Source organism: Cupressus sempervirens, chromosome 1, assembly GCF_028749045.1.
Source record: "Cupressus sempervirens isolate cs-2001-9-10 chromosome 1, ASM2874904v1, whole genome shotgun sequence".
Lineage (NCBI taxonomy): Eukaryota > Viridiplantae > Streptophyta > Pinopsida > Cupressales > Cupressaceae > Cupressus > Cupressus sempervirens.
Window position 1 is genome coordinate 825,625,616 of NC_143118.1, and position 26,189 is coordinate 825,651,804.

Consider the following 26,189-nt stretch of genomic DNA (forward strand, 5'->3'; position numbering starts at 1 on the left):
CTAAATGTCGAAGAAGATTTGCGCCCGCATCTTCATCTTTGAATAAACTTGCAAACTGAAAAGAAAGGGGGTCAGTGCATACGAACTAGGCAATGAGAACCATTCCGATTATCTCTACACTACTTGGTGTTCTTACAACATGATTATTCAGAGAAATGTATTAAAAGATGATAAGACGAGAAATATCTGAAAATAAAGTAGGTATTATGCTAATAAGTTTGTTTCATGTGCAGTTACATGTATCAAATTTGAGGTTGTTGAAGGATCATGCATAAGTTACATGCATGAAGCCTTTCAATTGAATCATGTAGAGGCGAAGATTGAAGACCTTGGTGAGACCATTGAGGGGGCATACATATGTTACAAATATGGGACCTTTTGATTGAACCAAAGCAATTGACTGAAGATTTGAGGAGATTGTTGAAGGGATGTACATCAATTACAAGCATAAAACCTTTCAATCAAATCATGAGGATAATTGAAGACAAAAGTATTAAAGGGACATGATCTTCTCTACGTGAAACCTTTTGCTTTTATGTACATATATAGGTTGGATGAGTTAAACATTCAAGGGACAAGTCGAAAAGGCTTGAAACCTTTTTTTTCAGATGGAGAAATAGGGCTAAAAGCATTATGTTACAACAAAGAGTATTACGGGCATGCTAAATAAGTGTTTGAAATCAAGTAGTTTATCGGGCAAATTAGCATCAAAATAATCAGAAGAGGTATAAAATAAATTATATAGATTTGTTGTTAACTATTCCAGAATCTCTACAACATAATTATTAGAGAAAGCTTAGAAGATCTCGTGACAAAATCAAGGTAAAGGGCACATCAAGGAACAAGAGAAGATAAAATGAACCATATATAACAACAAAGATAGCATCTACAAGGGCACTACTACAAAACCAGTATTCAATAATTGAGATAGAATGGGGAAGCCATAATTATGAGGAACTTGTAGGAATAATTAAACTATCTGCCCATAATACATTTAGTCTATTTGAATACCGAAAAGTTGTCACTAGCTCTAAATCTCTTGATTATGGAAATGATGAATATGTATCCGGTGATAACAAATATATAGGGGATCTTCTTGCTGAGTTTAAAGCTGCCAAAGATTGTAGTAAGGGTGAAATATTGCATTGCAAGTTATTCGAAAAGCAAGTGTTTTGGGAGTCTAATGATGCAATAACAAAACTTGTGTTTGTGCAATTTTCATATGTTCAGCTGCAACATGACTATATCTTGGGAAATTATCTTGTTGCAAGGGAGGATACAACACAATTGGCTGCATTACAAATATTTGCTAAAATTGAATTTGTTAGTAATTCAGACTCGAACACTGAATGGGTCTTCGAGTGAAATTTCTAGTGTATAGTTCCTAACAATCAAGAGAGAGTTACAAAAGATAAAATTAGATTAGTTCCAATTACTCAAGGACAGGGACTCTACTATCAGGTTTATTAAAGACAGATACAAAGAAATTGATGAACTTTGCTTACGGTTGAGTATGGCTCATTTCCAAACAGAAAAATTGATTCTAAAACAGATTCAGAATTGAATGTTAAATGGACCCTTGTGATCATCATAGTATATTGAATGTTAAATGATCAGATTACATAATCATCATGGATAGATAGTCTCTCAAATAGTATTGGTGATTTTATTTGATGTTGCGACAATAGGTATCAAAGTCCTATGGAATTTCTAGATTTCCTTTCGCTGAAGGATAGGATGATTTATAAGGATGATTGAAAACAATCAACTTTGCCATAGAGGAGAGACATTGAGCAAGAAGCCATGGCATCTGAAGTAATAACAAGTACGTAAGTCATGAAAAAGAGTAACAACAAGGTCATAGGAGCTATCACAATGCTCATGGCTTCATAGATCAAGAAGCTTACACTAGAAATTAGAAACAATGGCTCACGACATGGAATAGAAGCTCACGACATAGCACCAGAACAAAGCAATAGCAACTGGAGACAAAGTGAAACTCATTTCATGGAGTAAAAATATCAACTACAACCCAACATAAAATATGGAACAAATGGAGGTCAAGAACTTACAGTAAGGAACTCCAACATTTGTAGCAAGAAATGACTCCAGCAGAAGCTCGTGCCATGAAGAAATTCACTCACAGCATGAAGTAGACCAGCAGTCATGAAACCACCAAACTAGTCACAACAAACATACCCTCATGACATGCACGAAGGACTGAGAAATCCAACAATCATTGCGTCAAAGCACCCATGGTATGAAGAACAAAGCTCATGACATCAACAAACAACCATGCAATTGGAGTATAGTAGAGCCACGAAATAACAGGAGTAATGGCATCTACGACATATACCAACACTCACAGTAAAACAATAGTCTAGGTACTCACGACATAAACCAGAAGAACAATGGAGTCTTACGACATAGTGACAACACATAATGCACCCATGAAATAGCAGCGTCTTATAGCAAAAAATGAACCAATATCATGGAAGATGTAGAGAAATTTACAGAATGCAAAATGGAGCAACTAGTGTTTGAACAAGCCCTATTCTTTTTTTCCCTCCTTCCATTGATCAAATAGAGAATGATGAAAATGCTAAAGCTTTGTTATATTTTCCTTATGAAATTTAACACAATATATTTCAGGTTTGCATTTATCTTGGTATAGGAGAGTGATATAAATTATTAATTGGAATAATAGTATGGGACTTATCTTTTATAGTCTTTATTATTATCTTTATTAATAATTTTTATTACTTGTTGCATTGCTATTTCATCATTGTAAAATATTATTATTTAAGTTGGTGAAATATTATAATCAATTATTTAATAATTATTATTTTAAAAATGCAACAAGTAATAAAAATCTTGATTAGGCTATTTTTGGTCTTAAGTGTGTTCAAGAGGAGGGAATTTGTATGTTCTAATTCCTAAATATGAGGGTAAGGAGTTTAGTGGCTATTTTTGGAATCGCAATTCAGATTCAAAACCGTGGAGTCAGTTATGAGGCTATTTTTTGGAGAAATATGGAGCAGTTAAGGTCAGTTTTGCATATAGTTTATTTTGGGAGGCTTTTTAACGCATTTTTGCATGGTTATTGATGAGATTGACATACTATATTTTTAGCTTGACATTGAAATCCGACTTAAGGTTTTGTCCATGATTTTGAGGAGATAGAGACAGTTTTCCAGTTGGCTATCAATAGACTTAGGATTTTGTGCATGATTTTGAGGAGATAGAGATAGTTTCCTAATTGGCTATCAGTTGGATGGGTGGTTGAGAGCAGTTTTTAGGGGTTTCGTCACAGTTTGGATCAGTTTTGACTCATTTTTTGTTAGAATCTGAAAAGATTAATAACCCAGAAAACTAGTGCAAAGAGTAGATATCTAAACTATGAATGCAAATGATACAAAATCAAAATAGCATCATAGAGTTAGTCTCCAAAAGAGTAATGCAAATGCTGGAAGCAAAATAGCATTAAGAGGATGCACAAACAAGAGATGCAAATACAAGCCAGGTAGCATGCTTATATAGGCTAGGAAGAGGGAGGAGGTGGCAACACCAACCAATGAGGAGCAACCATCTATTGGACTAAAGATAGCAAAGTATCTTCCCAAGATAGCTAATGGATGCTCACATGTAGGAAGGTGACACCTCACAACCATTCACCTAATAAGACATGCTTTATTAACATAAGCGAGATTATTAAAAGTGTAGGAAAAACCTAGCAAAATAGAAAAAATAAAAAACTACACTAACTTTTTTTGCATGCATATTTTTTATATTTAAATTAGGGTTTTGAGCTCTATTTATTGTTCATTCACCTTATTATAAGGAATCTTCTTTCGGGCTCATTTTTTTGCACATTGCAAATTTTGGGTTGATTGTAAGAGCACATTGTAGCAGAGATTTTTTCAGCATTGATTATATAGATTCAGCGGTTTCTTCTCATTGATTTTTGTGCAATATTGTGGTTTCTTTACTTTTTATGGTGTGCTCGTCCTTCATTAAAGCAATATTCCTTATTGCATATTAGAATCTCGATACTTATGATTGTAGGTCTTTGTTTGTGTCCTTATTCTTTTTGCAAAAAATTGGTAAAACCTACGTTTTCCTTTCAAAGTAAAAGATTTTTTGTTCTTGCATAGAATCACTTTTGTAGTTGCATGTTTGTTTGGGTATTGTGAATCATTTGTATCTTGGGTAATTGGTGTTAATTAAATTGAATTTGCATACAAGTCATTGGTGTATCACCTCATTTAGGTTTAGTAACTGTTATTTTCATTCACTTCTCATCCCTTTTCCCTCATACAATTTAGGTTTTAGGTGATTACTATTTAGGAACCAACCTAGCTTCTGGAGATTCACCTCTCGTTTTAGGAGAGCTCTCCACTCTAGCGAGTTTCTATGTTTCAACAGGATAGCTAGATTTTGCATCTCACTATAGGCGCAATCGTAATTGACAACAGTTCTTGCATAGCGTCTTGTCTCGCATGAGTGCACTTTTTGTGGCCTTGTGAGTTGATGAAACGTGAAACATCTTTTGGATATTATTGAGTTCCCATTGGCGATTGCATCAATGGAATTGAGGAAGCATTGCTTCTAATTTCATTGGTTTCGTACCCAATCCTTTTGACGATTTAATTTGCAGACGTGTTGTTACTGTGGTTTATGTCCGTTAGGAATTTCCCTTTCAAGTTATTTTCTTTAATCTCTCGTTACCTTATCTTTGTTATTTTCTTTTCTAACACTTGGTTAAAATAGGAATTTATATAGTTGCATCGATAAATTGCATTCGTCATAAAACAAAACAGACCAAAAATATCTCTTTTATGGTTACTTTTTCAAACAGCAATAGATCAAATAGATTATCCAAAATTGTTCAAAACCAGCAACGGCCTCTTCGTGAACATACATATTTATCTTAAATTGAGCGGATTTTAGTAGGTTGCAAGATCGCCCGAAACCTTGGAGTTGATCCTCGATTAGCTTTTGAAGAGTGGAGTCTGAAAGCATTCCTATCGTTCAACATTGTGCAAAACGATAGCTCCATTGTTCATAAGGGGATTTCATTTACTAAAGAGTTGGGTTGATACATCTCTCCAAGTTGCTTCTATAAGTACTTTGTAGAGGGCTCTTTATTGACATTGGTCAAACAAATTTTTCAAGACACAATTTGATGAGGCTATTGGCTTTATGGTCCATAAGAGCATATTTGGTTGTCTCATTTGAATCTATAATTCTGATTACATTCTCATCCACAACATCCTACAAGTATTGATCTATCAACAAAACCTTCATCTTTAGCTTCCATTTTTCAATATTATTTTAAAAAAAATGCAACCTCTATTCTTCATGATAAACTTGACATCTAAATAATTGTGCAACAAGATAACAAAATATCTTCTAAAGAATCTCCTCGTCAAATCTAGATCAGTTCAAAAACCCTAACAATCCACAGCTAAAGCCAAATGCAATTAGATAGTTGTAAGGAAACTATGGGAGGAAAACAACTTCCTACACTAATCTCAGAGATGAGGGTCATGTAAATCTTTCTCTAATCCTCACAATAGATATAAAAACATAATAGAGATAACATAAATAATATGCGTACCAAAACACAATGACTTACGTGGCGAAAACACTTTCGAGAGAAAAAACCTAAACTACAAAAGTTGCCCGATATGTGATTTAAAATGAATAAAGAATTACAATAGACTTGGAGAGAATTTGTCATAGGAGTGTGCCTAGCAAAGATCCTAGGGCAACTCAGTATCTATCAGATTCTTGGAAATACATCACAATGCTTCTCATACACCTAATATATAGTAGATACAAAACCTGAAATTGTTAAACAAAATGCAAAACCATGGCCTAAAACCTTCCCATAATAGGACACAAAATATTCACCGTTAAACCTATAACCTAATGATAAATGATTAGGGTTCATAATAGCCCTCAAAACCATGCTGTTCACATATTGACAATATCCTTTAAGTTATTGCAAGATTAAGACAATATTTTGCCAATAAATACCAATTGAAACGAAGCAATGGTATTGAAAATACTACATAACATTCATCGAGTGGGGCGAATGACACATTTTCTTTATTTTTTTTAGCTATTGTCGAATAAAAAAGACTTTCAAAAGTATATGCATGTAGAAAATTGTTGTGGAGAATCCCCGCATTCTAAAAGTATAATGTTTTGTGTTATTGAAGCATGCTTCTTTAGTATGAGTGTACAACCAACAATTAACCATTAGATTTTGCAATATTATAACACTTAACATGCATAATACTATTATAAGATCAGTGTATATACAGAAATATAAAACATGAGGAAGCTTCAAGATGAAGACAAATAAGGGAGTCTTGTGAAATGCCTTTCAAACATTTTATATAACCTATAAGAATGAAATGAGACATGAGCATTACCAGGTGACTCCTCATTTAAAATTCATAAGTTAGGGAGCTGAAATTTTCAATATTTAGGTATGATACATGTTCTTAAAGCCCTAAGAATTGTCATAAAAATAATAATGACCGGCAACTATTATAGTTGTGAGAGAATCAATAATAACTCCTATTAATGACATGCCCTCTTACAACCTAATACAACTTGACTTGGGTGCCCCCCTTTACCAGACAAAGATATCATATCTACGTGTCATAATAATCATCATAGATTTTGTCGTAAAATTGGCATAACATGACACTCGCCACCTTCATATAGTGAATGCAAGATCCTCAAAAGTAGGATGCCCAGCTCCACATGTGCAACACGTGTCACATAGTCAATGCCAAGGAGGATGTCACCAAGCTATTGGCTTACACTAGATGACTAGACATTTGTAATCAATTAGTTAATTAAAATGATCAATAAATGAATGCAACTGACCAAAAATCAATTTTAAAATTTGCAAAGGTTGATATATACCTTAATGCCAATAAAAGTCTCTAGACATCCCTAGGAAATTTGAAGTTTCACGTGGATCAAAACATGTAATATGAAGAACAAAGAATCTAAAAGGCTCTGGGACATTTAGACTTCGTCTAGAACAACAAACCCACAAGGATCAAGAAAATGCGGACTTGTTCTACACATCCTTGGCTATCCTAGAGTTCCTTGGGGACTGAAATAAGTAAGAGGGAAAACAAGAAACTAAAAAGTTTAGGGACATTTCAATTTGGTCTAAAAGAAGTGAATATGTACTCGGTCTAGACATCCTTGAGAAACGAAAAATTCTCTATGGACTAAAATAAAAAAGAGGTGGAGCGAGGAACCTAGAAGGATCAAGGAAGTTCATAGTCATCCTTTGAGAGCCTAGAAATGTGTTCAAATCAAAATAATGAAAAATGAGAATATGGAACCTAAAAGGATAAGGGATATTTGGACTTGGTGTAGAAAACCCTACAGAATCCAATGTTGCTTGGGGATCAAAATAACAAAGAATATGAATGGGGAATGAAGATTGAGAAGGATTAGGGACATTTATATGTGGTGTAGACATCCGTGGGGAGCTCAAAGTGGCATACAAACTAAAATAGAAAAGAAGGGGAATGGGGAATGTAGAAGAATTAGGGAAATTTGGAGTTGGTCTAGACATCCTTAGGAATCCATTTTCCTTTGGAGACTTGAGCAAGGAAGTGGCTCTAGACTTTAAATGAGTAATTGATTAAAGGCAAGGGAGGGGAAAAGAGAACTACCTGAGGTAGAATTTAGTATGATAATGCCATTAATATAGCTTTAATTGGTTATGATTGATGGGCAAACAAGGGAACATGAAATGTGAACAATACCAATTTCTAAATAGATGTGGTTGATATCCATCTCTCTTGTAAATCTTATTGAATTAGAGGCTTTTATACTCGTTTCTCTATTGTGGGAGATGTTAGTGGGTAATTATTATCAAATCGGTTATTAAAAGTTCAAACCCTACCCTCAAGCAACTTCAAAAGGTTAGGCCTAAAGTATCTTCCAAAGCGTAAAGGAGTCACATTCATACTTGAAGCTTACTTTCCTAGAGATGGTTGCTGGGAATCAATAACCTTTAGCTTAAAATCTTCTTTGAAAATTTTGTATGAAGAAGTTAGAACTTTTTATATCTTGGCTAATACTATTGTTAAGATTTTTAGGCATGGTTATATTTATTGATTAAATCAAATATAATTACATGGGGCATTCACTATTATTAGAACTATGTAGGAAAATCATTCAAAAGAATGGATACATCAATATTCAAATCACAAAAAAAAAAATCAATCCACAAAACAAATGATTAATAATCTCCATGTGCACTAGATAAATTGTGGAGGAAGTCATAGATTTTGATTCAAGAATGGATTGGTTTCAAAATCTCAAATTAATTCCTTAGTATGGCACAATAGGATATAACGTCTCTACATCTTACAAAGGATAAGCCTTCCTTTTGTTATCTGATTCAAGAAAGTATGATACCAACACAAGTGATCCAAGATTTATCCAACGTAGTAGAACAGGCCAAATATTGTTCAAGGTTTGTTGCTATGATCATTATTCCCCAATAGTTGGCACCTAGAGGATTAATAGCTTCCACAAAACACTGAAATCTTTTGTGGCTTTAGGGGTAATGGTACATGCATGATAATTGAATCACTTAATAACATTAATGAGGTAGTGCTAGATTTGTTTTCATACAACATTTAAAATGGTTGCTAAATCCTTTGAGTGACAAACTATGTTTTAGGGTAGCTACCATAAGATGTCATGGATAATTCAAATAGGAAAATAATATTATATTAAGTGAAGTTTTTGTATATTTAGCACAATATGAGTGTAATCTTTTTTTAACATATTACATTGTGTATATAAGTTCAACATGTAGATGCATTAAATATTTAACAAATTTATCACATCTTGCATGTTAAGATATATATTAGATCATTATTTCATTCCTAGATATAGCATGAGATTCCTCTGTCCATAGCTAAAAACATAAGTGGAAATATGTCCTATGTTAATGTTTAGACTTATGGTCTTTTTTTTTTTCCCACAATACTAGTAATCAAAGTATATTTTTAAAAATAAAACTTGTAATTAGCAAAACTTAATTTCTAACATGGTGTAGATTATAAGAACAGACACAAAAGACTTATTTTTACTTTAACCTATTTCAAATATAGAGCCTTTATTGCCAAATTGTAAATCCTTGTGAATGGAAACGTTTAGTACACCTTCAAAGACATTATATATATTATTATTTATTTTTAATTTATAATTGTCAAGGTTCTATTTTTCTTGTGAATTTTGCAAATGTCCTTATTTATGTTGTATTTGTGTTTGATAATGCAGTGCTGCTTGTAAAGAGAATGCCTCGAGGCAAATGGTTGGGCATAGGGAATTCAATAATGGAAAGGTAAGCACTACAACATATGGCATAATTGTGGTTATCGATAAGGATATCAATTTTGCTGGTACTATAGAATTTAGAAAATATGAAGGTGTATTATGGTGGTTGTGTTGGTTCTTACTTGTGCCGTGATTTCTCATAGGGTCGTAGTTGTGGAATAAAAATAACTATGGAAGAAAGGATAGATAATAGAATAAAAAGGTAGTAAATATGTGATTTAAAGCCCATGTGTCCTTGGAAAATGATACATTGAAAATATATCAAACTTTTTTTCAAAAATAAAATGAGAGAAAACAAAATGGAAATATATAATATAAGTGTTTGCACATAGACGACAAAAGAGTAACATGACAAGATATACATGTTGACTACTAGATTGGATTATGCCAAAAGTCTATAAATTGGTTTGAGGGGTCAAACGCATAGTCATATTCCATGATGCTTAACTTCTTATTATTGTCATTATATGTTTGAAAATTGAAGTTTTAAACTAATGATGAATGAGCATTGGCATGTTAAAATGTGTGCACATGCATACATACATACACACACCCATGCATGCATCCATACATACATGCATACATACATTAATCCGTGCATACATCATACATCCATTCATGCATCCATCCATACATACGTACATCCATCCATGCATACATCCATCCAAGTATTCAGCCATACATACATACATCCATCCATGCATGCATCATTCATGCATCCATCAATGCATACGTACATCCATCCATGCATGCATCATTCATGCATCCATCGATGCATACATACATACATATGTATGTACATATCTATATATATACCTGTGGAAATAGGATCCAGCCCTATTTTTTCTGCCAAATTCCCGAATCTGAATCCAAACTAGAAGCAGGATTGGCTACTTAGGTGTATATCTAATATCTCCTAATATTGCTTATGTTATTGTCTTGTGGGTTTTGTAGATTTCTTCTTACCTAATTTATAGTTTTAGTTCTTTTATGATCTGTGGAAGTTAATAAATTCTAGTTTTACTTATTATTTGAAGTCAATAATGGAAGATGAAGAATCACAACTTAAAATTTTTAAATTCAATGACCCATTGAAATATGAACTTGTGTCTCAAAATTGAGAACTAAATGCTTTAACTAAGCTAGCTCAACCCCTTGTAAAGGTTCCTCAATTTATGTAGAAGAGCTAATAATATGGCTACTGTTACTGTCTTGGAGAAGCTGCTTCTGTAATTTGTATTTTTAGTTCTCTTATGGCCTGACATGTTTGATAGTTGTTAGGAAGCTCATCGAGTCTGCTTTTCATTTTTCCTATCGCTTGACTATAATCCTTTATGTGGCTTTAAGTTCCTGAAATATATTTTTGTTTGAGAAAACTGCTGCACATTGAAAGTTTTGAACTAGATTTCTGATTGATAATGTCTCTATGGCCATTTTTGACCACATGACTAGTGAACTCACTTGTAGGTTTGATTTTTTACTAGTAAATTTGTTTGGGAAAGATGTATATCATTAGTTTCTTAACAAGAGGTCATTAAAAGTAGTTCTAATGATACAGGCAGGTAAATATATATGGCAAACATATGGGGAAGTTTATGATCAAGTGTTAAAGGTAGGAGCTGCTATGCGTGCATGTGGTGTAGAGCCAGTAAGTTCAAGAGACACTTCTATGTGTGGCCCAAGGCATTGCTCTGTTTTTCACAAAAATCAATAAATAAGTATTTGACTGCATGTTGTTACCTGGATTTTAGTTTCATTAATCAAGTAAGATTCGGCAACTTCATTGTCTATTGCCTGCTAGAATATACTTTTGAGTGTCCAATTCATACATTTTTGACCGAGATTTGTTTGGTACTACAGACTGCACGATGTGGGATTTATGGAATAAATTGCCCTAACTGGGTAATAGCGATGGAGGTTTGTAATGAATGAAGTATTTTTGTTTCTTCTAATTTTTGTAGTTTATTCTCCATTTGTTCAGTTAACTGTATCAAAGATATCCAAGTACCAAGAGTACGCTAACCTCTAATTAAGAAATGAGGAAGTAATTTTTAAGTAGTTTGTTTGTGCACATTTTAGTGTTTTTCTTTCTGAAGACTTGTCTTGAGTATATTTCTTTTTTGGTTGGTTTTAATAATTTCTTGCACCAGCAAGTTTATGAACCTTCTGTCTCCTTTGGTTTGAATAGTCGGCAATACAAGTCTTCATTTTTTTTCAGAGATATTAAAATCATTTTATTACTGGTTTGGGATGGAGACCTGCAATGGGATTTGCCTCTGCAATCAATGCACATGCAAATTTTTTGATTCCACCTAATCGTGCAATGCTTTTTTAATAAATGTTGTTAGAAATGAATTGAAGATTAGGAGACCATTACAGAGTGATATATATATATATATATATATATATATATATATATATATATATAGTTGAGTCGTTAAATTGTCAGATCCTAAAAAACAGTAGTAGCTTTTTGTAAAGATGAATGATATCATGGAATTAAATGTGGAATTAATCCTAAAACTATTAAATATCAATTCCTCTTGCAGGCATGCAGTGGCCACAATATTATCTGTGTTCCTCTCTATGATACACTTGGTAAATTTATAGATTCAGGCATTGTTGCTTGTGAAAATGGTCAAATTTTTATTACTATTGTATTTCTTTTATTTGCAGTAAATAATTCATTTTGATTTCTGCTAATATTTGTGACTTTCTTCTAACTATGCATTCCTAATATCTTGGGTGTTCTGAGAAAAGGAGAAAATGCAGTTGGTTACATCTTAAGCCACGCTGAAATTAGCATCGTATTTGTTCAAGATATAAAGATCCCTAAAGTAAGAACCCTTAAAATAACGTTCATCCTGGAAAACATGAAATCTTGTATTCTGCTTCAGAATTTTCAGTGAAAGATGTTTTCTATCATGGCAATTTTGGAAGTAATATAGTTATTGTTTTTGTAGTTGTTGAAGTCCTTGTGTAAGGGTACTGAACAAGTAAAGAGTGAGTTTCTATTTGAAATTCGAAAGCTTTTTGAATTACACTTTAGTATTGGCTTTGAAATGTGAAAATTTCGTTCGAATACAATGCAGTCTCTTATAAGTTTAGCTTAATTTGTTCATGCCTATGTTTTCTTGTATTTATTGGTGACTGCAGCTCTGGTTTCCTTCACAAGATATACCAGCGAACAAAAGGAAGAAGCTCTCAGCTTGGGAATCACAGTATACTCCTGGGAGGAGTTTCTAAACCTGGTTTGTTTCTAATTTCTTTTAATCTTGTTTAAAAAATAATATTCGCCAGATGATTTAAGTTATACATAGATATGGTATGACAGAGTCGGAGACCTCATTACATCCCCTACACATCTGTGTAGCTAGGCTGTTGAGATTACTGTCAGAGTGCATTATGCTTAGTTTAGAAGAAAGGGTTTCAAAGTTTATATAGTAGAAGAATATAAGGATAAGAAGACCTTGTTAAAAGCAATCAGTTTCCAGGTAATAGCCTACAGCACAACGGTAAATTGTGAGCCTCTCATCTGGGAGGTCTTAGGTTCAAGTCTACACGAGCTTAACAAACACGTATTAATCTCTAAAATAATAAAAATTAATTTTAGCTTTGGCTCATTACCTATTAACAAAAAAGAACCAATTATTTTCCTAAGATTGATTCAACTATTTGGAAATTTGGCATTATCAGATTTTTCATAGTTTCTTTGATTTTTTTTGCATTTAGATTCAATTAAGTGAAAGGATTAAACAGAGAATAAAAGTGTCGCAATAAGAAGAAATACACAATACCAGATTTATCCTGGTTCACCACAATAGTGGCTTCGTCCAGACTGCAGAGTATTGGATTAATGTGTAAAAAGTTGATTACAAATGAGCAGGAGCAGCTTATAAAAGGGCTCCAATAATATTACAAATGAAGAGTCTTTGGAAACCAAGAGACTCGATTATCGGAGGGAACAATGACTTGACTGTTGGCCTTCACAATATCAACAAACTCCCACCTGAAGGACAACCAATGTTGCAACTGATCACCCAATACCCTGCTCAAAGAATGATCTATCTTTTCTTCACAAGCCCAAGAGAAGTTCTAGCACATTCGAACTTCTCTTTGGCAACAACCTTCGTGAATATATCAGCCGGATTTCTCTTGGTGTCAATCTTGACAACATTCAGCTTGCCCTCTTCGACTGCATGATGAACAAAGTGAGTATGTGCATCAACATGCTTGGAGCAACGTTGTGATGACTGATTATGTGCCATGAAGATCTGAGTATTCAGCTTATATTCATTTTGATGAACTTTCAAGCACCTTCGGAAAGAGCTAAGTATTCAGCTTCAGCTGAAGAAAGAGCAATGCAATGTTGCAACCGTGAAGCCCAACTGATCGCAGCTCTAGCAAATGTGAAGGTGTAACCAGTGGTAGACCTTCGTTTGTCCAAGTCTCCAGCAAGATCAGAATCAGTGTAACCTTGTAGCTGAACTTTGTTTCCGCCAAAACATAAAACATAATCTGAAGTACCTTTTAGATACCTTAGTATCCATTTGACAGCTTCCCAATGAGCTTTTTCGAGATTGCTCATGAACTTGCTCACAACTCCCACCGCATGAGCAATGTTGGGGCGAGTAGAAACCATAGCATACATAATGCTACCAATGGATGATTTGTAGGGAATTTTCTCCATAAATTCTTTTTCTTCTTTTGTTTTAGGACATAATTCAAAACTTAATCGAAAGTGACCAGCAAGAGGAATAGGAGTTACTTTTGCATCAACCATGCCAAATCTTTCAACAACTTTGTGAATGTATTGTTTTTGACACAAAGTGATTTCCCTCTTTTTCCTATCCCTTGTGATTGTCATGCCAAGAATCTTTTTAGCCACCCCTAAGTCTTTCATTGCAAATTTGCTTGCCAATTTTTGCTTCAACTCATTAACTATTCTTTTGTTTGTGCCAGCTACTAACATATCATCGACATAAAAAAGAAGGATGACAAACTCACCACTTGGAAGTTTCTTGAAGTAAACACATGGGTTTGATTCACATCTTGTGAAATTATGCTCAGTCATGAAGCGATCAAATTTTACATACCGCTGTCTTGGGGCTTGTTTTAGGCCATACAAGCTCCGATTTAATCTACAATAAAGATGTTCATGTCCCTTCTTTACGAACCCTTGAGGCTGCTCCATGTAAAGTTCTTCTTCTACATCACCATGTAGGAATGCAGTTTTCACATCAAGCTGTTCTAACTCAAGATTCCACGCTGTTGCTAATCCCAAAACAGTTCGGATAGTTGTCATCTTGACAACCGGTGAGAAGATTTCATTGAAATCTATCCCTTTTTCTTGATCAAATCCCTTTATCACCAATTTGGCTTTGAAGCGTTTATTGCCTTCCGCTTCGTCTTTCACACGATATATCCACTTGTTCCTAAGTGGTCTTCGATTAGGTGGAAGAGAGACCAAATCCTAGGTTCGATTCTTGAGCAAAGAATCCATTTCTTCACGCATTGCTGTTTGCCATTTATCACTATTGACATCTTTGAGAGCTGCTTTAGATGTAGACGGTTCTGAAAATTCTGAAACTAGAATTGAAGGCTCTGCTTCTTTAGCCTACAATAATTCATAATTAGAGAATTTAGCCGGCATTCTCCGTTCTCTAGTGGATCTTCTCATTTGGGGTTCTCTGATTTCTGGTTGAACCAATTCAAATGGAGAACCGGTTACACTAGTTCGTTGGTTTAAATTTTGTATGCCCTCTCTACTGCTGGAGAATAGATTATTGTAAGATTCATTGATGGCAGTTGGATTTGTGGCCTCTGTATTTCCTTTTGGCAAAGAGAACAAATTACATGGACCCCATGAAGACTCTTGTCTAAATTGATCCATGCTTCTTGCAGCATTATTTTGTGGAGCAAAGCATCACATGCTACGGTGATTTTCACCCATCCAACTACGGGTGTTCAAGTAAACATCTTTCACCTGTGGGTTAACAGGCTCGTGCCCAAAATGACTGTTAAAATGAGTTATTTCTATGATTTTTGTTGGTTCCTGTGTGGTAACTAGTGCTTGAGGATTAATATGTGCAACCTGCGGATTAAAAAAATTTATATCATGCAAATTACTCAGACCTTGTGGATCTATTTGCCCACCCTGCATCCGTGGATGAGCATTAAAGTTGGAAATATAGTCCTTGCCAAAGTTATACTGCGTGTTGTTAATGTTTTCCACACTATGTCGTGCATCCCATTCATTGTTTGGATGCGTTTCTTCGGGAGTAACAGAGGACCGTAGATATGAAGAGTCTTTGTTGCCAATACCACAATGATTCAACAACGATTGACTGTCATCCCTTGACTGATTGCCCACTGTAGCAAAAGGATTTACTGTAGAGAAAGATTCAGCAGTGCCTTTAACTGATTGATTGGGGCTTGTTAGAGTTTGGTTATTACCCATGGTCGTTACTGCACACGCATCACATTTTTGTTGCTCGTGTTCTGTATCAAGTGGATTGTGTTCTATATTATGAGATCTTTGGTTTGAAACGCTTTCACAAACTTGATCATGATGCAGAGACAAATTTCTCTCCAAGAAGAGATATCAAAAAACTCTTGTGAAAAACTATCATCATGTCTTGTGTTCCCAGGAGTGGAAGAAGATGATAAATTTGGAAATAGTACAGAGGTTGGACTATATGAAATAGTGTTAGAAACTGTTTGTGGATTCAATCCAACATTCCTTTGTGCAGCGATTGGCACAAATTCTTTTTCAGACATTTCCTGAGAATTTAATGTTGGAAATGTTTTCTCATTGAAGACAATGTCTCTGCTCCTAATAATTTTCTTATCAGTTAAACTCCAAAGCCTGAAGCCAAACTGATCCTCTCCATATCCAACAAACATGCAAGGCTCGTATTTAGGATCTAGCTTGCTTCTCCTTTCTTTGGGCACATGTGCAAAAGCCTGACAACCAAAAACTTTAAGATGAGAGTAAGAAATTCTTCTACCTTGCCATTCCTCGTCCGGAATTCCGAAGTTCAACCTTGAAGAAGGACTTCGATTAATGAGATATACGGCTGTATTACATGCCTCAGCTCAGAATTCTTTGCCCAAACTTGCATTTGAAAGCATACACTAAGCTTTCTCCATTATTGTCCTGTTGAGTCTTTCCGCTGCCCCATTTTCTTGAGGGGTGTAGGGTACAACTTTCACCTTACGAATACCATTATCTGCACAATAATTGTCAAACTCCAGCGAACAAAACTCACCTCCATTTGCCGTTTTTAAACATTTGATCTTATGGCCCCTTTGGTTTTCAACAAGAGCTTTGAAAACTTTAAACTTAGAAAAAACTTAAGATTTATTTGCCATCATATATATCCATACTTTCCTAGTACAATCATCAAGGAAAGTAACGAAAAATTTTGCACCTCCTAAAGAGCTTACCTCAATCGGACCAAAGACATCCGAGTGTACAAGTTCCAATGGTTTTTTTTTGAGATTATGTCCATCTCTCAAGAAGCTGACCTGCTTTTGCTTTCCGTAAAGGCAATGTTCACAAAATTCCAAATTTGCTGATTGGAGACCCGGTAATTGATCTCTTTTGAGCATTATCTCAAGGCCCTTTTTGCTCATGTGGCCTAATCTTTGATGCCAAAGTGTTGCATCGCTGCCCATGACTGTCATAGCAGCCCCTATTTCAGTAGGCTTCTCAAGAAGATAAAGATTACCAACTTTGTTTCCCTTGGCAATTATTCTCGAACCCTTGGTAACTTTCCAAGTATCTAGATATAAGAATGGATAATATCCTTGTGCAAAGAGCTGACTGACAAAAATCAGATTTTGCTTTAATTTGGGAACATGGTGAACATCTTTTAACAACCATTGCCCTCCATCTTCCAACGGTAACAAAATGTCACCTTTGCCAACGATTTCGCAAGATTTATTGTCTCTAAGAAATACCTCTCCAAATTGACCTTCATGGTAGTTTGAGAAACAATCTGTACATGAAGTAGCATGGAAAGAAGCTCCGGAATCTATCACCCAAGAATCTGATTTTGTGTTACTTGTAGAAAGAACTAAAGCACTTTCATCTTTCCCATAGGCTGTATTTGCTTTCATGTTTCTCACATTTTCTTGTGCTTTCTTGTAAGCTTGACAATTTCTCTTTGTGTGGCCAGGCTTACCACAAAACCAACATGCTCCATTCCTACCTCTTGACTTTGAACGATTGGGTGACTTTGATCTTCGCTGATTGTAATTATTATTTCCTCTATGATTGCTTCTTCCTCTTCTCTCAGTGCTGACCATAGTGAGAGTATCACCGGATGAGGAGTGTTTGTTACTTCTTCTCATTTCTTCACTTAATAAAGTGGCAACAACTTCATCGTAGGCCAGCTTTGACTTCGTAGAGTTTGAAGTACTCACAGTTGTAACTACGGGATCCCAACTGTCAGGTAAAGAACATAACAAGATGATTGCTTTGGATTCGTCATCTTGAGTCATACCAATCGAGCTTGCTTGACATAATAGGGTGTTCAAATCATTTATATGATTTGACATTGCAGTCCCTTCCTTCATTTTTAGTTTGTAGAGTTTCTTCATAATGAAGATTTTGTTTGCAGTCGACGTTGTTTGATACATGTTCTGAAGTTTGTCCCAAACATCTTTCGTTGTCTTTTCGTTTGAGACATTGAACAAGACGTTTTTCTCTAGCGAGAGAAAAATGGATGCCATTGCCTTCTCATCCATCTTTTCCCAATCTTCATCAGTCGTTGTAGACGGTTTCTTAGACTTTCCTTCGATTGTGAGAGCCAAGTCTTGCTTAACTAGCAAGGAGCGCATCTGCACTTTCCACAGGCTGTAATTCTTGCCTGTAAATTTCTCTATTTTGAAATCCTCCATCTTTTCGGAAAATTCAACACCAATTTTCCAATTTGCACACCTCGTGGTCTGATACCAATTGAAAGGATTAAATAGAGAATAAAAATGTCGCAATAAGAAGAAATACACAACACCAGATTTATCTTGGTTCACCACAATAGTGGCTACGTCTAGACTGCAGAGTATTAGATTAATGTGTAAAAAGTTGATTACAAATGAGCAGGAGCAGCATATAAAAAGGTTCCAATGATATTACAAATGAAGAGTCTTTGGAAACCAAGAGACTCGATTATCGGAGGGAACAATGACCTGACTGTTGGCCTTAACAATATCAACATTAAGAGCATCAGTTTTCCACAATCCATTTGATTTAATTTTAGTATTTCTGGTTTCAATGTTTCTTGGATCTCAAAGAGATCACTAAAAAAATAATGTAAAAACTCTATGTATGCTCTAATAGAATTTTTGGTGCCAATGAACAATGTTGCTATGTTGCTATGTTTCTTTGTTTATTAGAATTAATTTTCAAAATACATTAAAAGTGCAGGAGAAATACTAACAACACAACTTCAACATTATTCATAATTTTAAGTGGAAGGAAATACAATTAACGTAGATCGAATTCCATCATTAATTCAATAAAGAAACTTGATTTTCTCCATAGTTTAATTCTTTGTGCTTGCCAGCTGAAAGGGAAACCCAGAATACAAGACAGAGACGGCTTCCAACTTCGTGTACACCCTTCCACTCTCTAACGCCAGTCATGAACCCAATTGTGTCAGGCTGAAACAATTTTTGATGCCTCCAATGGTGATTTCAGGTGGATTATCATTGACGTCCAGCTCCAATTGAAAATGTTGGTTGCATAGTTCTAGCCACAGGCTACTTCCAGAATGCTAGGCCTGCATTAGATGCTACTCCAACACAATGTGTATAGCAGTCCATCCCACTTGCAGAATTTGGCGTCTAGTTGAATTTGATCCCACACACAATTTCCAGTATGTAAATCGGCAATCACCAATATCCCTCTCGAATCTCAATTTGATAGCTGAAACTTGTAATCTGAATACAGTCAACTCCCTTCACTATTTCAATCTCCGTAGCCACAGTGAATACAATTGGAGAATTCCAACAATTGTTTACCTCAGCACAACTGTCAATGATGAATCTCAAAATTACAGTGCCAATCTCCTAGACATAGATAATGACAGATAGGAGATTTGACTAGTGAAACCACTATATTTTAGTCATGGCTTCAAACATCAAAAACTCAGAAACCCTTATACTTTAGCAAAGGCTCACAATTCAGACTTGGGAAAAAGCCACAAAGGCAACAAAAACAATTATATTTTCAAGCATGCTTTTTCCAATGAAATGAGCTCCTATTTATCATCCTTTGTTGGCCAAAGTTTCCTAAAAAAACTCCACTTTAGAAATTGTGGATGTTTCTCAAAAGAACTCAACATTTGAAACTTTGCAACACACTTTTTAGAATTCTCTTAATGTCAGTATTACAATAATGTAAATATTATTATAATAATGCAACTTAATAATTAATGAATAAATAAGAGCTCATGTAATTATTAACCTTATTTACTGTATGTGATGACCAACTGCGAAAGCCACCCACTGCACTGCCAAAAATAGACTTACTAAAAATAGTAAGTCCACAAAATACCTTGTCAGCTCACAAGGGTCGATATGATGAGATAACTCCATCAACTACACGAACTTGCCAAAAATGAGGACATTACAAATAAAATAAAAGATTCTCCTTTCTTTGATATTTTGGTGATTGACTTATTGAATAGAGAAGTGTCTCAAAACCTTGGATTTGTCAATACAGAATTTTTGTCATAGTTGAAAAATGCACGAAGTACTTGTACAACCTACAAGCTAGAAAGTTTGTTGGTTTTCTGCGATTGCTGCAAATTTACTAAGCACTGTCATAATGTTTGGTATGTGTTTTCCAAAATAATGACCTCTGATTTATATGAGGAATTAACCACGATGAGACTTGTCCCTTCATGAGACATATCTATTCATTAATATAATGATAATCTTAATTATAGTTCTATATGTATATATGAGTCATTATATTTAATTAATCTCATAAGATTACCCTACCAAAGCTACCAACATGAACACTCTCTCTTAGCTAGGGAGGATAAACACATGACACGTAGAACATCATTGGTAATATCAGGTATGATAGATTTTAAAGATATCTTTGATCAAAAGATATCCAGCATTTTGATATCACATATGATGTTGAGAGTATTGGCTTTCAGAATATCAACATATTATATTTACCAAAACTCCAAGTAATGGTCTCCAGAATAGCAACATTTGATATTCACTATGTGCTCAATAAGGCAATGGTCTCTAGAATATCAACATATGATATCCACCATTTTGACATCACATTTGAGTATTTGTCATGAAAATAACAATATATAATATTCACCAAATACTCTTTGAGTAATGGCCTTCAAAATGTTGGGATGCAAGATATTAATTAAGTACTGTGAGTAATTGTCTCTTGCATCAAGTTGCATCATATTCACCAAGTACTCTGTGTAATGGCCTCTAGAACATCAATTTGCATTACATTCGCCATGTACTCAAAAAAATGTAATATATCCAACATAGTAGAAAATATAATATATCATGATCATGCACAGACATCCACCATGCAAAGTATAATCTATCATGCTCCGCAAATACATCGTAAGATATCCATCATAATAGAAAATTAAGTTATTGTAAGATTGTCACCTTCCAATAACTTCTGCAAATACAAGTGACAATCATTTTGAAGTTGTCACTTCCTCGTGATGTACATAGGGGGTAGGCCCATTAAATCATCCAGTCATACACATGATACCAAAAGTTTACATTAAGTTAAAACTCCCTCTAATTTTGATATGATCAAGATCTTTGAAGTTCAATTGAAACATATCCGCTCCTTCAAATAGATGTGCCAGACTCCCTCTAAACATCAATCTTTTGAGCTCCTTTACCTTTGAACAAGTGTCAGACTCCCTCTGAATCTGATGTCAGTCCCCCCTTTTTTACTCTGCAATAACATTCTCAGAGGAAAATATCAAGGTGCATAGCTTTTATAGTACGTATTGAAATAAATAAGAGAGGGACTAATATCATACTCAATATAAGATCTTTTCCAATAAGATAAAGATAATTATAAAAAACATCACACTTTGAAAATGATCCCCATTATTCCAATATAATTTATCATTTTATTAATTATAAATCCCCATTATAACCTCATCATTAATGATCTTATCCTATTGAAAATGTTATAATATATTCATAAGAAAATAAACATTATTATAATATATTCACACATGCTTACCTTATTGTGGAACCCACCTCATAAAAATTATACTAACAATCTAACATAAAAGAATGTAGTATTAAGTCAATTTATTTACCACAACACGATACTTACCTTTAATAGGGGCCGATACGCTATCATTCATCCTTGACCTTCATGTTTCATCCTTTATCATGTCTTCCATCAAATTGCATTTGGTCGTGGTTATACATGTTTGAGTTGCCCAAGGTGGGGCCTCACAGTAAATGAATACGTGGCACTATGTACAATATAACAAGGGAAATGGTGGGTTTGTCATTTGATATCATGTCGACTTCCCTACATGTTTATTCTGATCCCCGCGTTATCCAATTTGCCAATATACCAACTTATTACCTTTCCCGATCCTCATGATTTCATTTTATTTGATGGGGCATGCCACCTTTGATGGCTACGAGGGAATCTTTCCTTGACAGGTTATTGTTACAAACTCTTCAAATACATTAGTTCAAATCTTCATAGCATATTCTCGTTTAATTTGGTATAGATGTCTCATATCTTTTCAAGTATTCTTTTGAAGTGACTCTTCTTTTCTAATGTAAAATATTTAAACATACTTTTAATTGAATCACTTGGCCTATGAAGCAATCAAAACTTTCCATTATTTTATTTGGACAATCTTTATAGGGAGCAACTAAGTCGACCTCAATAAAACCACATCACATTTTTACAATTTCTTTGTGTTATGATTTATTTAAACATAAAAGAATTATAATTGCTGCCCTTCTATACTCACCAATTGCTGTCTTAAATCTTTCACTTTTTATTGTATTTATGTCTATTCATTAATTTCAAGGACATGGTGTTAATGTTTTAGCGACAGTAGAAGTAAAACATGGATTATCTGATATACTGATCTGAGCTTATAAATGAATTAAATTGCTGTTGATTATCATAACTACATTTATGTAAGTACACACACACACACACACACACTCTCATGTCTCATGTATATATAGTTGTGTATGTATTGAATATGATTAACAACAACCATTTAATGTACTGTTATTGGGCTCCATATTGTTATCGGCATATATATTCATCGTGCCTCATTATGTGTTATAGGGCCGTATGATTATCGGGCTTGTGTTAAGCACATAATATTGTTTTGTTAGTGGACTACCATGCCTCCGAAGAGGCATGACTCTACGTGGCCTTTGGGCCACATAGAGTCATGACTCTTCAAAGTCATGGCCCCTTGCACAAATATAAATATGCCGTTCTGAGCGCAGTTGAAGGATATCAATTCACGACATCTCCTATACCTGCGATCAGAATATATACATTGTTTATGACAGTTTACTTTGCAGAGCAATTCACATTAAATATATTACTTCTATTCATTCCAATCTAAAGTCGAAGGAAGGCAGATCGTAATCAACTGGCAAAGCAATAAAGGAGAACGTACATTCAGCACTGTAACTATTCAAGTAAGGACATTCTTTGCTGTTATCATTATTGTAATTGTTTTGTCTATCAGAGATCCACAATTTTAACATGGTATTAGAGCTATTCTAAGAAGAAAAACTATTACAAAGTAAAGTCTGAAATCTCAAAGTCTAAAAAGGAAAGAGGCTAAAACATATTATTATTAAAATGGTGAATCATGTGAGAATCGAAGATAGGCTTGAGGGGGCATCAAATTTCTCCTCATGGAAAATCAGATTATTAATAATATTAAAAGAAACGGAATTAGAGAAATATATTGGATCAAATTTATGCATGCCTGAAAATGAATCAGAAAAAGTAACTTGGAAAAGGCATAATAATAAAGCAATGAAGATCTTTATAGATTCAGTAAAAGATCATATTCTTCCATCAATAGCTAATCTGTAGATTGCATTCGAAATGTTCTCTATTCAAAATACATTTGAAATCAACAATACTAGTAGATTATTAACTCTAAAACAAGATCTACTATATATAAAGATGAAAAATGGAGAATCTATAATCTCATATTTCTTAAGGATTACTGAACTAAAAGATCAACTTGCAACTATGAAAAATCAAGTTGATGACAAGGAGCTAAGCATGATTGCTCTAAGAGGCCTTCCTCTTTCATGGGAAATTTTTATTTGAGGTTTAAGTTCGCGACCCGAACTTCCTAAATTTGATCAGTGAAAGAATGAATATGTACTCAAGAAGAATCTAGACTGGCTTCAAGAGGACTAAGTACAAATGAAGAGGGAGACATCCAAGCACTTTATGCTAAATCGATCAAGAAAAGGAAATTCAAGCATAACAAAAAGGAATCTAACAAAAATCACAAATCAAACAGGCAACGTGATTGGTCCAAAGTTAGATGCTTTAAATGTGATAAAATTGGTCACTCGTATGTTTTGCCTTGAAAAGAAGAAAATACAAGCGGCCTTAGCAATAATTAAAGGAGAAAGTAAAGAGAAAGAAGAAAGAGAAAATTATGCTTTCTACTTAGCCCTTTCAAGTGAAATAAATTCTAACCACAACACTTGGATCATAGACAGTGGAGCATCTCGACACATCACCGACTTTAAAGACAAATTTGAAATCTCCTCTAAACAAGCCTCAAAAGAAGTTACCATTGGAGATAACTCTACTTATACTATTTAAGGAATTGGTTCTTGTTCAATACAACTAAATTCAGGAATTACACTATAACTCAAAAACGTTTTATATGTCGCAGGAATCAAAAGAAACCTAGTCTCTATTTTTGGTCTTGTTGATCAAGGCTTCAGAATTACATTTCAAGATTTCAAAGTTCTATCTTGGCCCAAGAACTCTAATATTAAGAATGCCATTTCTATTGGATTTAGAGATGGAAGTCTTTATAAACTTTGTAATAATCAGAATCCAAACCTAACTCTTAGTCATGAAACTTCAAATTCTTTTGAAATTTGGCATAGGAGACTAGGTCATCTTAACTATTGGGCATTATCATCTATAGGGAAAATTGTAAAAGGTCTACCTAATCTAAAATCTGATCATTCAAGTGTTTGTAAAGGATGTGTATTAGGTAAGAATACTAAGCAGTCCTTCCCTAAAAGTGATCATAAATCCAAATCCATTCTTGAACTAATTCACACAGATCTCTGTGGCCCTATGTCAGTTCCCTCTCTTAATGGGTGTCTCTACTATATAATTTTTATTGATGATTACTGTAGGAGAACTTGTATCTATTTTCTAAAACAAAAAGAGTCATCTGAAGTCTTATCCAAATTCGAAGAATTCAAAGCCTTAGTTGAAAACCAATCAGGACAAAAGATTAAAACCCTAAGGTCAGACAATGGGGGTGAATACATATCTGATATTTTTAAGAACTTCTGCATTACTGTTGGGATTAAGAGGGAGTTTTCTATACCTTATAATCCTCAACAGAATGGAATAGCTGAAAGGGAAAATAGATCTATAGTTGAATCAGCCAAAGCTATGTTTCATGATCAAAATCTTCATTATGCATTTTGGGCTGAAGCATCTAACACAATAGTCTACATTCAAAATCGATGCCCACACTCCGTATTAGAGAACACCGCTCCAGAGGAAATATTCACAGGTATTAAACTTGATCCAAGTCACCTAAGAATATTTGGATGTCCAGTTTATATTCACATACCAAAAGAGAAAAGAACAAAATTAGAACCTTTCGAAAAGAAGGGAATATTTATTGGATATAGTGAAACCATGAAAGGATACAGGATCTACATTCCAAGTGAAAGAACAATTGAAATTAGCAGAGATGTGAAATTTGAAGAAGACATAGCCTTTAAAATTTCCAGTAACAATGATGAATCCATTACAAAATCTATATTTGAAGAAGATCAACCTGCAAAAATTGAGAGGGAGGATGATTCTGATCCTTCTTCCATGTCTAATCATAGAGAGTTTGAAAACATCAATAATAATAATAAAAAGAGACCTCTTTGTGCTAGAAAAATGATAGAAGAAAATCGGGTTGAACCAGATGAAGTAATTCAAGAAAGCAAAAGGACTAGAAATCAATCATGTTATGTTGCATTGCTATTTGAACTCATAAAAACAAAACTTGCTAATGTTGAAGAAGCACTTTCAAATCAGTCTTGGAAAGAACCAATGATTGAAGAATATAACTCTATATTACAAAATGATGTATAGGATGTTGTACCAAGACCAAAGAACAAATCAGTTGTCTCTTCCAAATGGTTATTCAAAATTAAACATGCATCAGATGGTAGTATTGAAAAATACAAAGTAAGATTTATAGCGCGAGGGTTCTCTCAGAAAAAAGGCATTGATTATGAAGAAACATTTGCTCCAGTTGCCAGGTATACTTTAGTCAGAACCATCTTTGCAATTGTAGCATCCAAAGGATGGAAGATATATTAGATGGATGTCAAAACAACATTTCTCAATGACAAGATTGAAGAAAAAGTCTATATTGAACAACTAGAAGGGTTCAATACTTATGACAGCAAAACTCATGTTTGTAAATTAAAGATAGCACTTTATGGACTCAAACAGGGTCCCAGAGCTTGGTATGAAAGAATAGATAACCACC

The 26,189-nt window shown here is 34.3% G+C and overlaps 1 protein-coding gene across 3 annotated transcripts in view; it reads left to right on the top strand.

Moving 5' to 3' along the window:
• Positions 1 to 26,189, top strand: part of LOC149580406 (long chain acyl-CoA synthetase 4-like) — a 124,507-nt gene that overhangs the window by 47,904 nt on the left and 50,414 nt on the right. For all 3 annotated transcript variants that reach the window (XM_089790664.1, XM_089790672.1, XM_089790678.1), the window contains exons 3-9: positions 9,340 to 9,403; positions 10,955 to 11,044; positions 11,257 to 11,313; positions 11,946 to 11,994; positions 12,157 to 12,233; positions 12,360 to 12,399; positions 12,553 to 12,647. In XM_089790664.1, the coding sequence (XP_089646790.1) occupies positions 9,340 to 9,403; positions 10,955 to 11,044; positions 11,257 to 11,313; positions 11,946 to 11,994; positions 12,157 to 12,233; positions 12,360 to 12,399; positions 12,553 to 12,647 (472 nt within the window). The remainder of the gene's footprint in view (positions 1 to 9,339; positions 9,404 to 10,954; positions 11,045 to 11,256; positions 11,314 to 11,945; positions 11,995 to 12,156; positions 12,234 to 12,359; positions 12,400 to 12,552; positions 12,648 to 26,189) is intronic.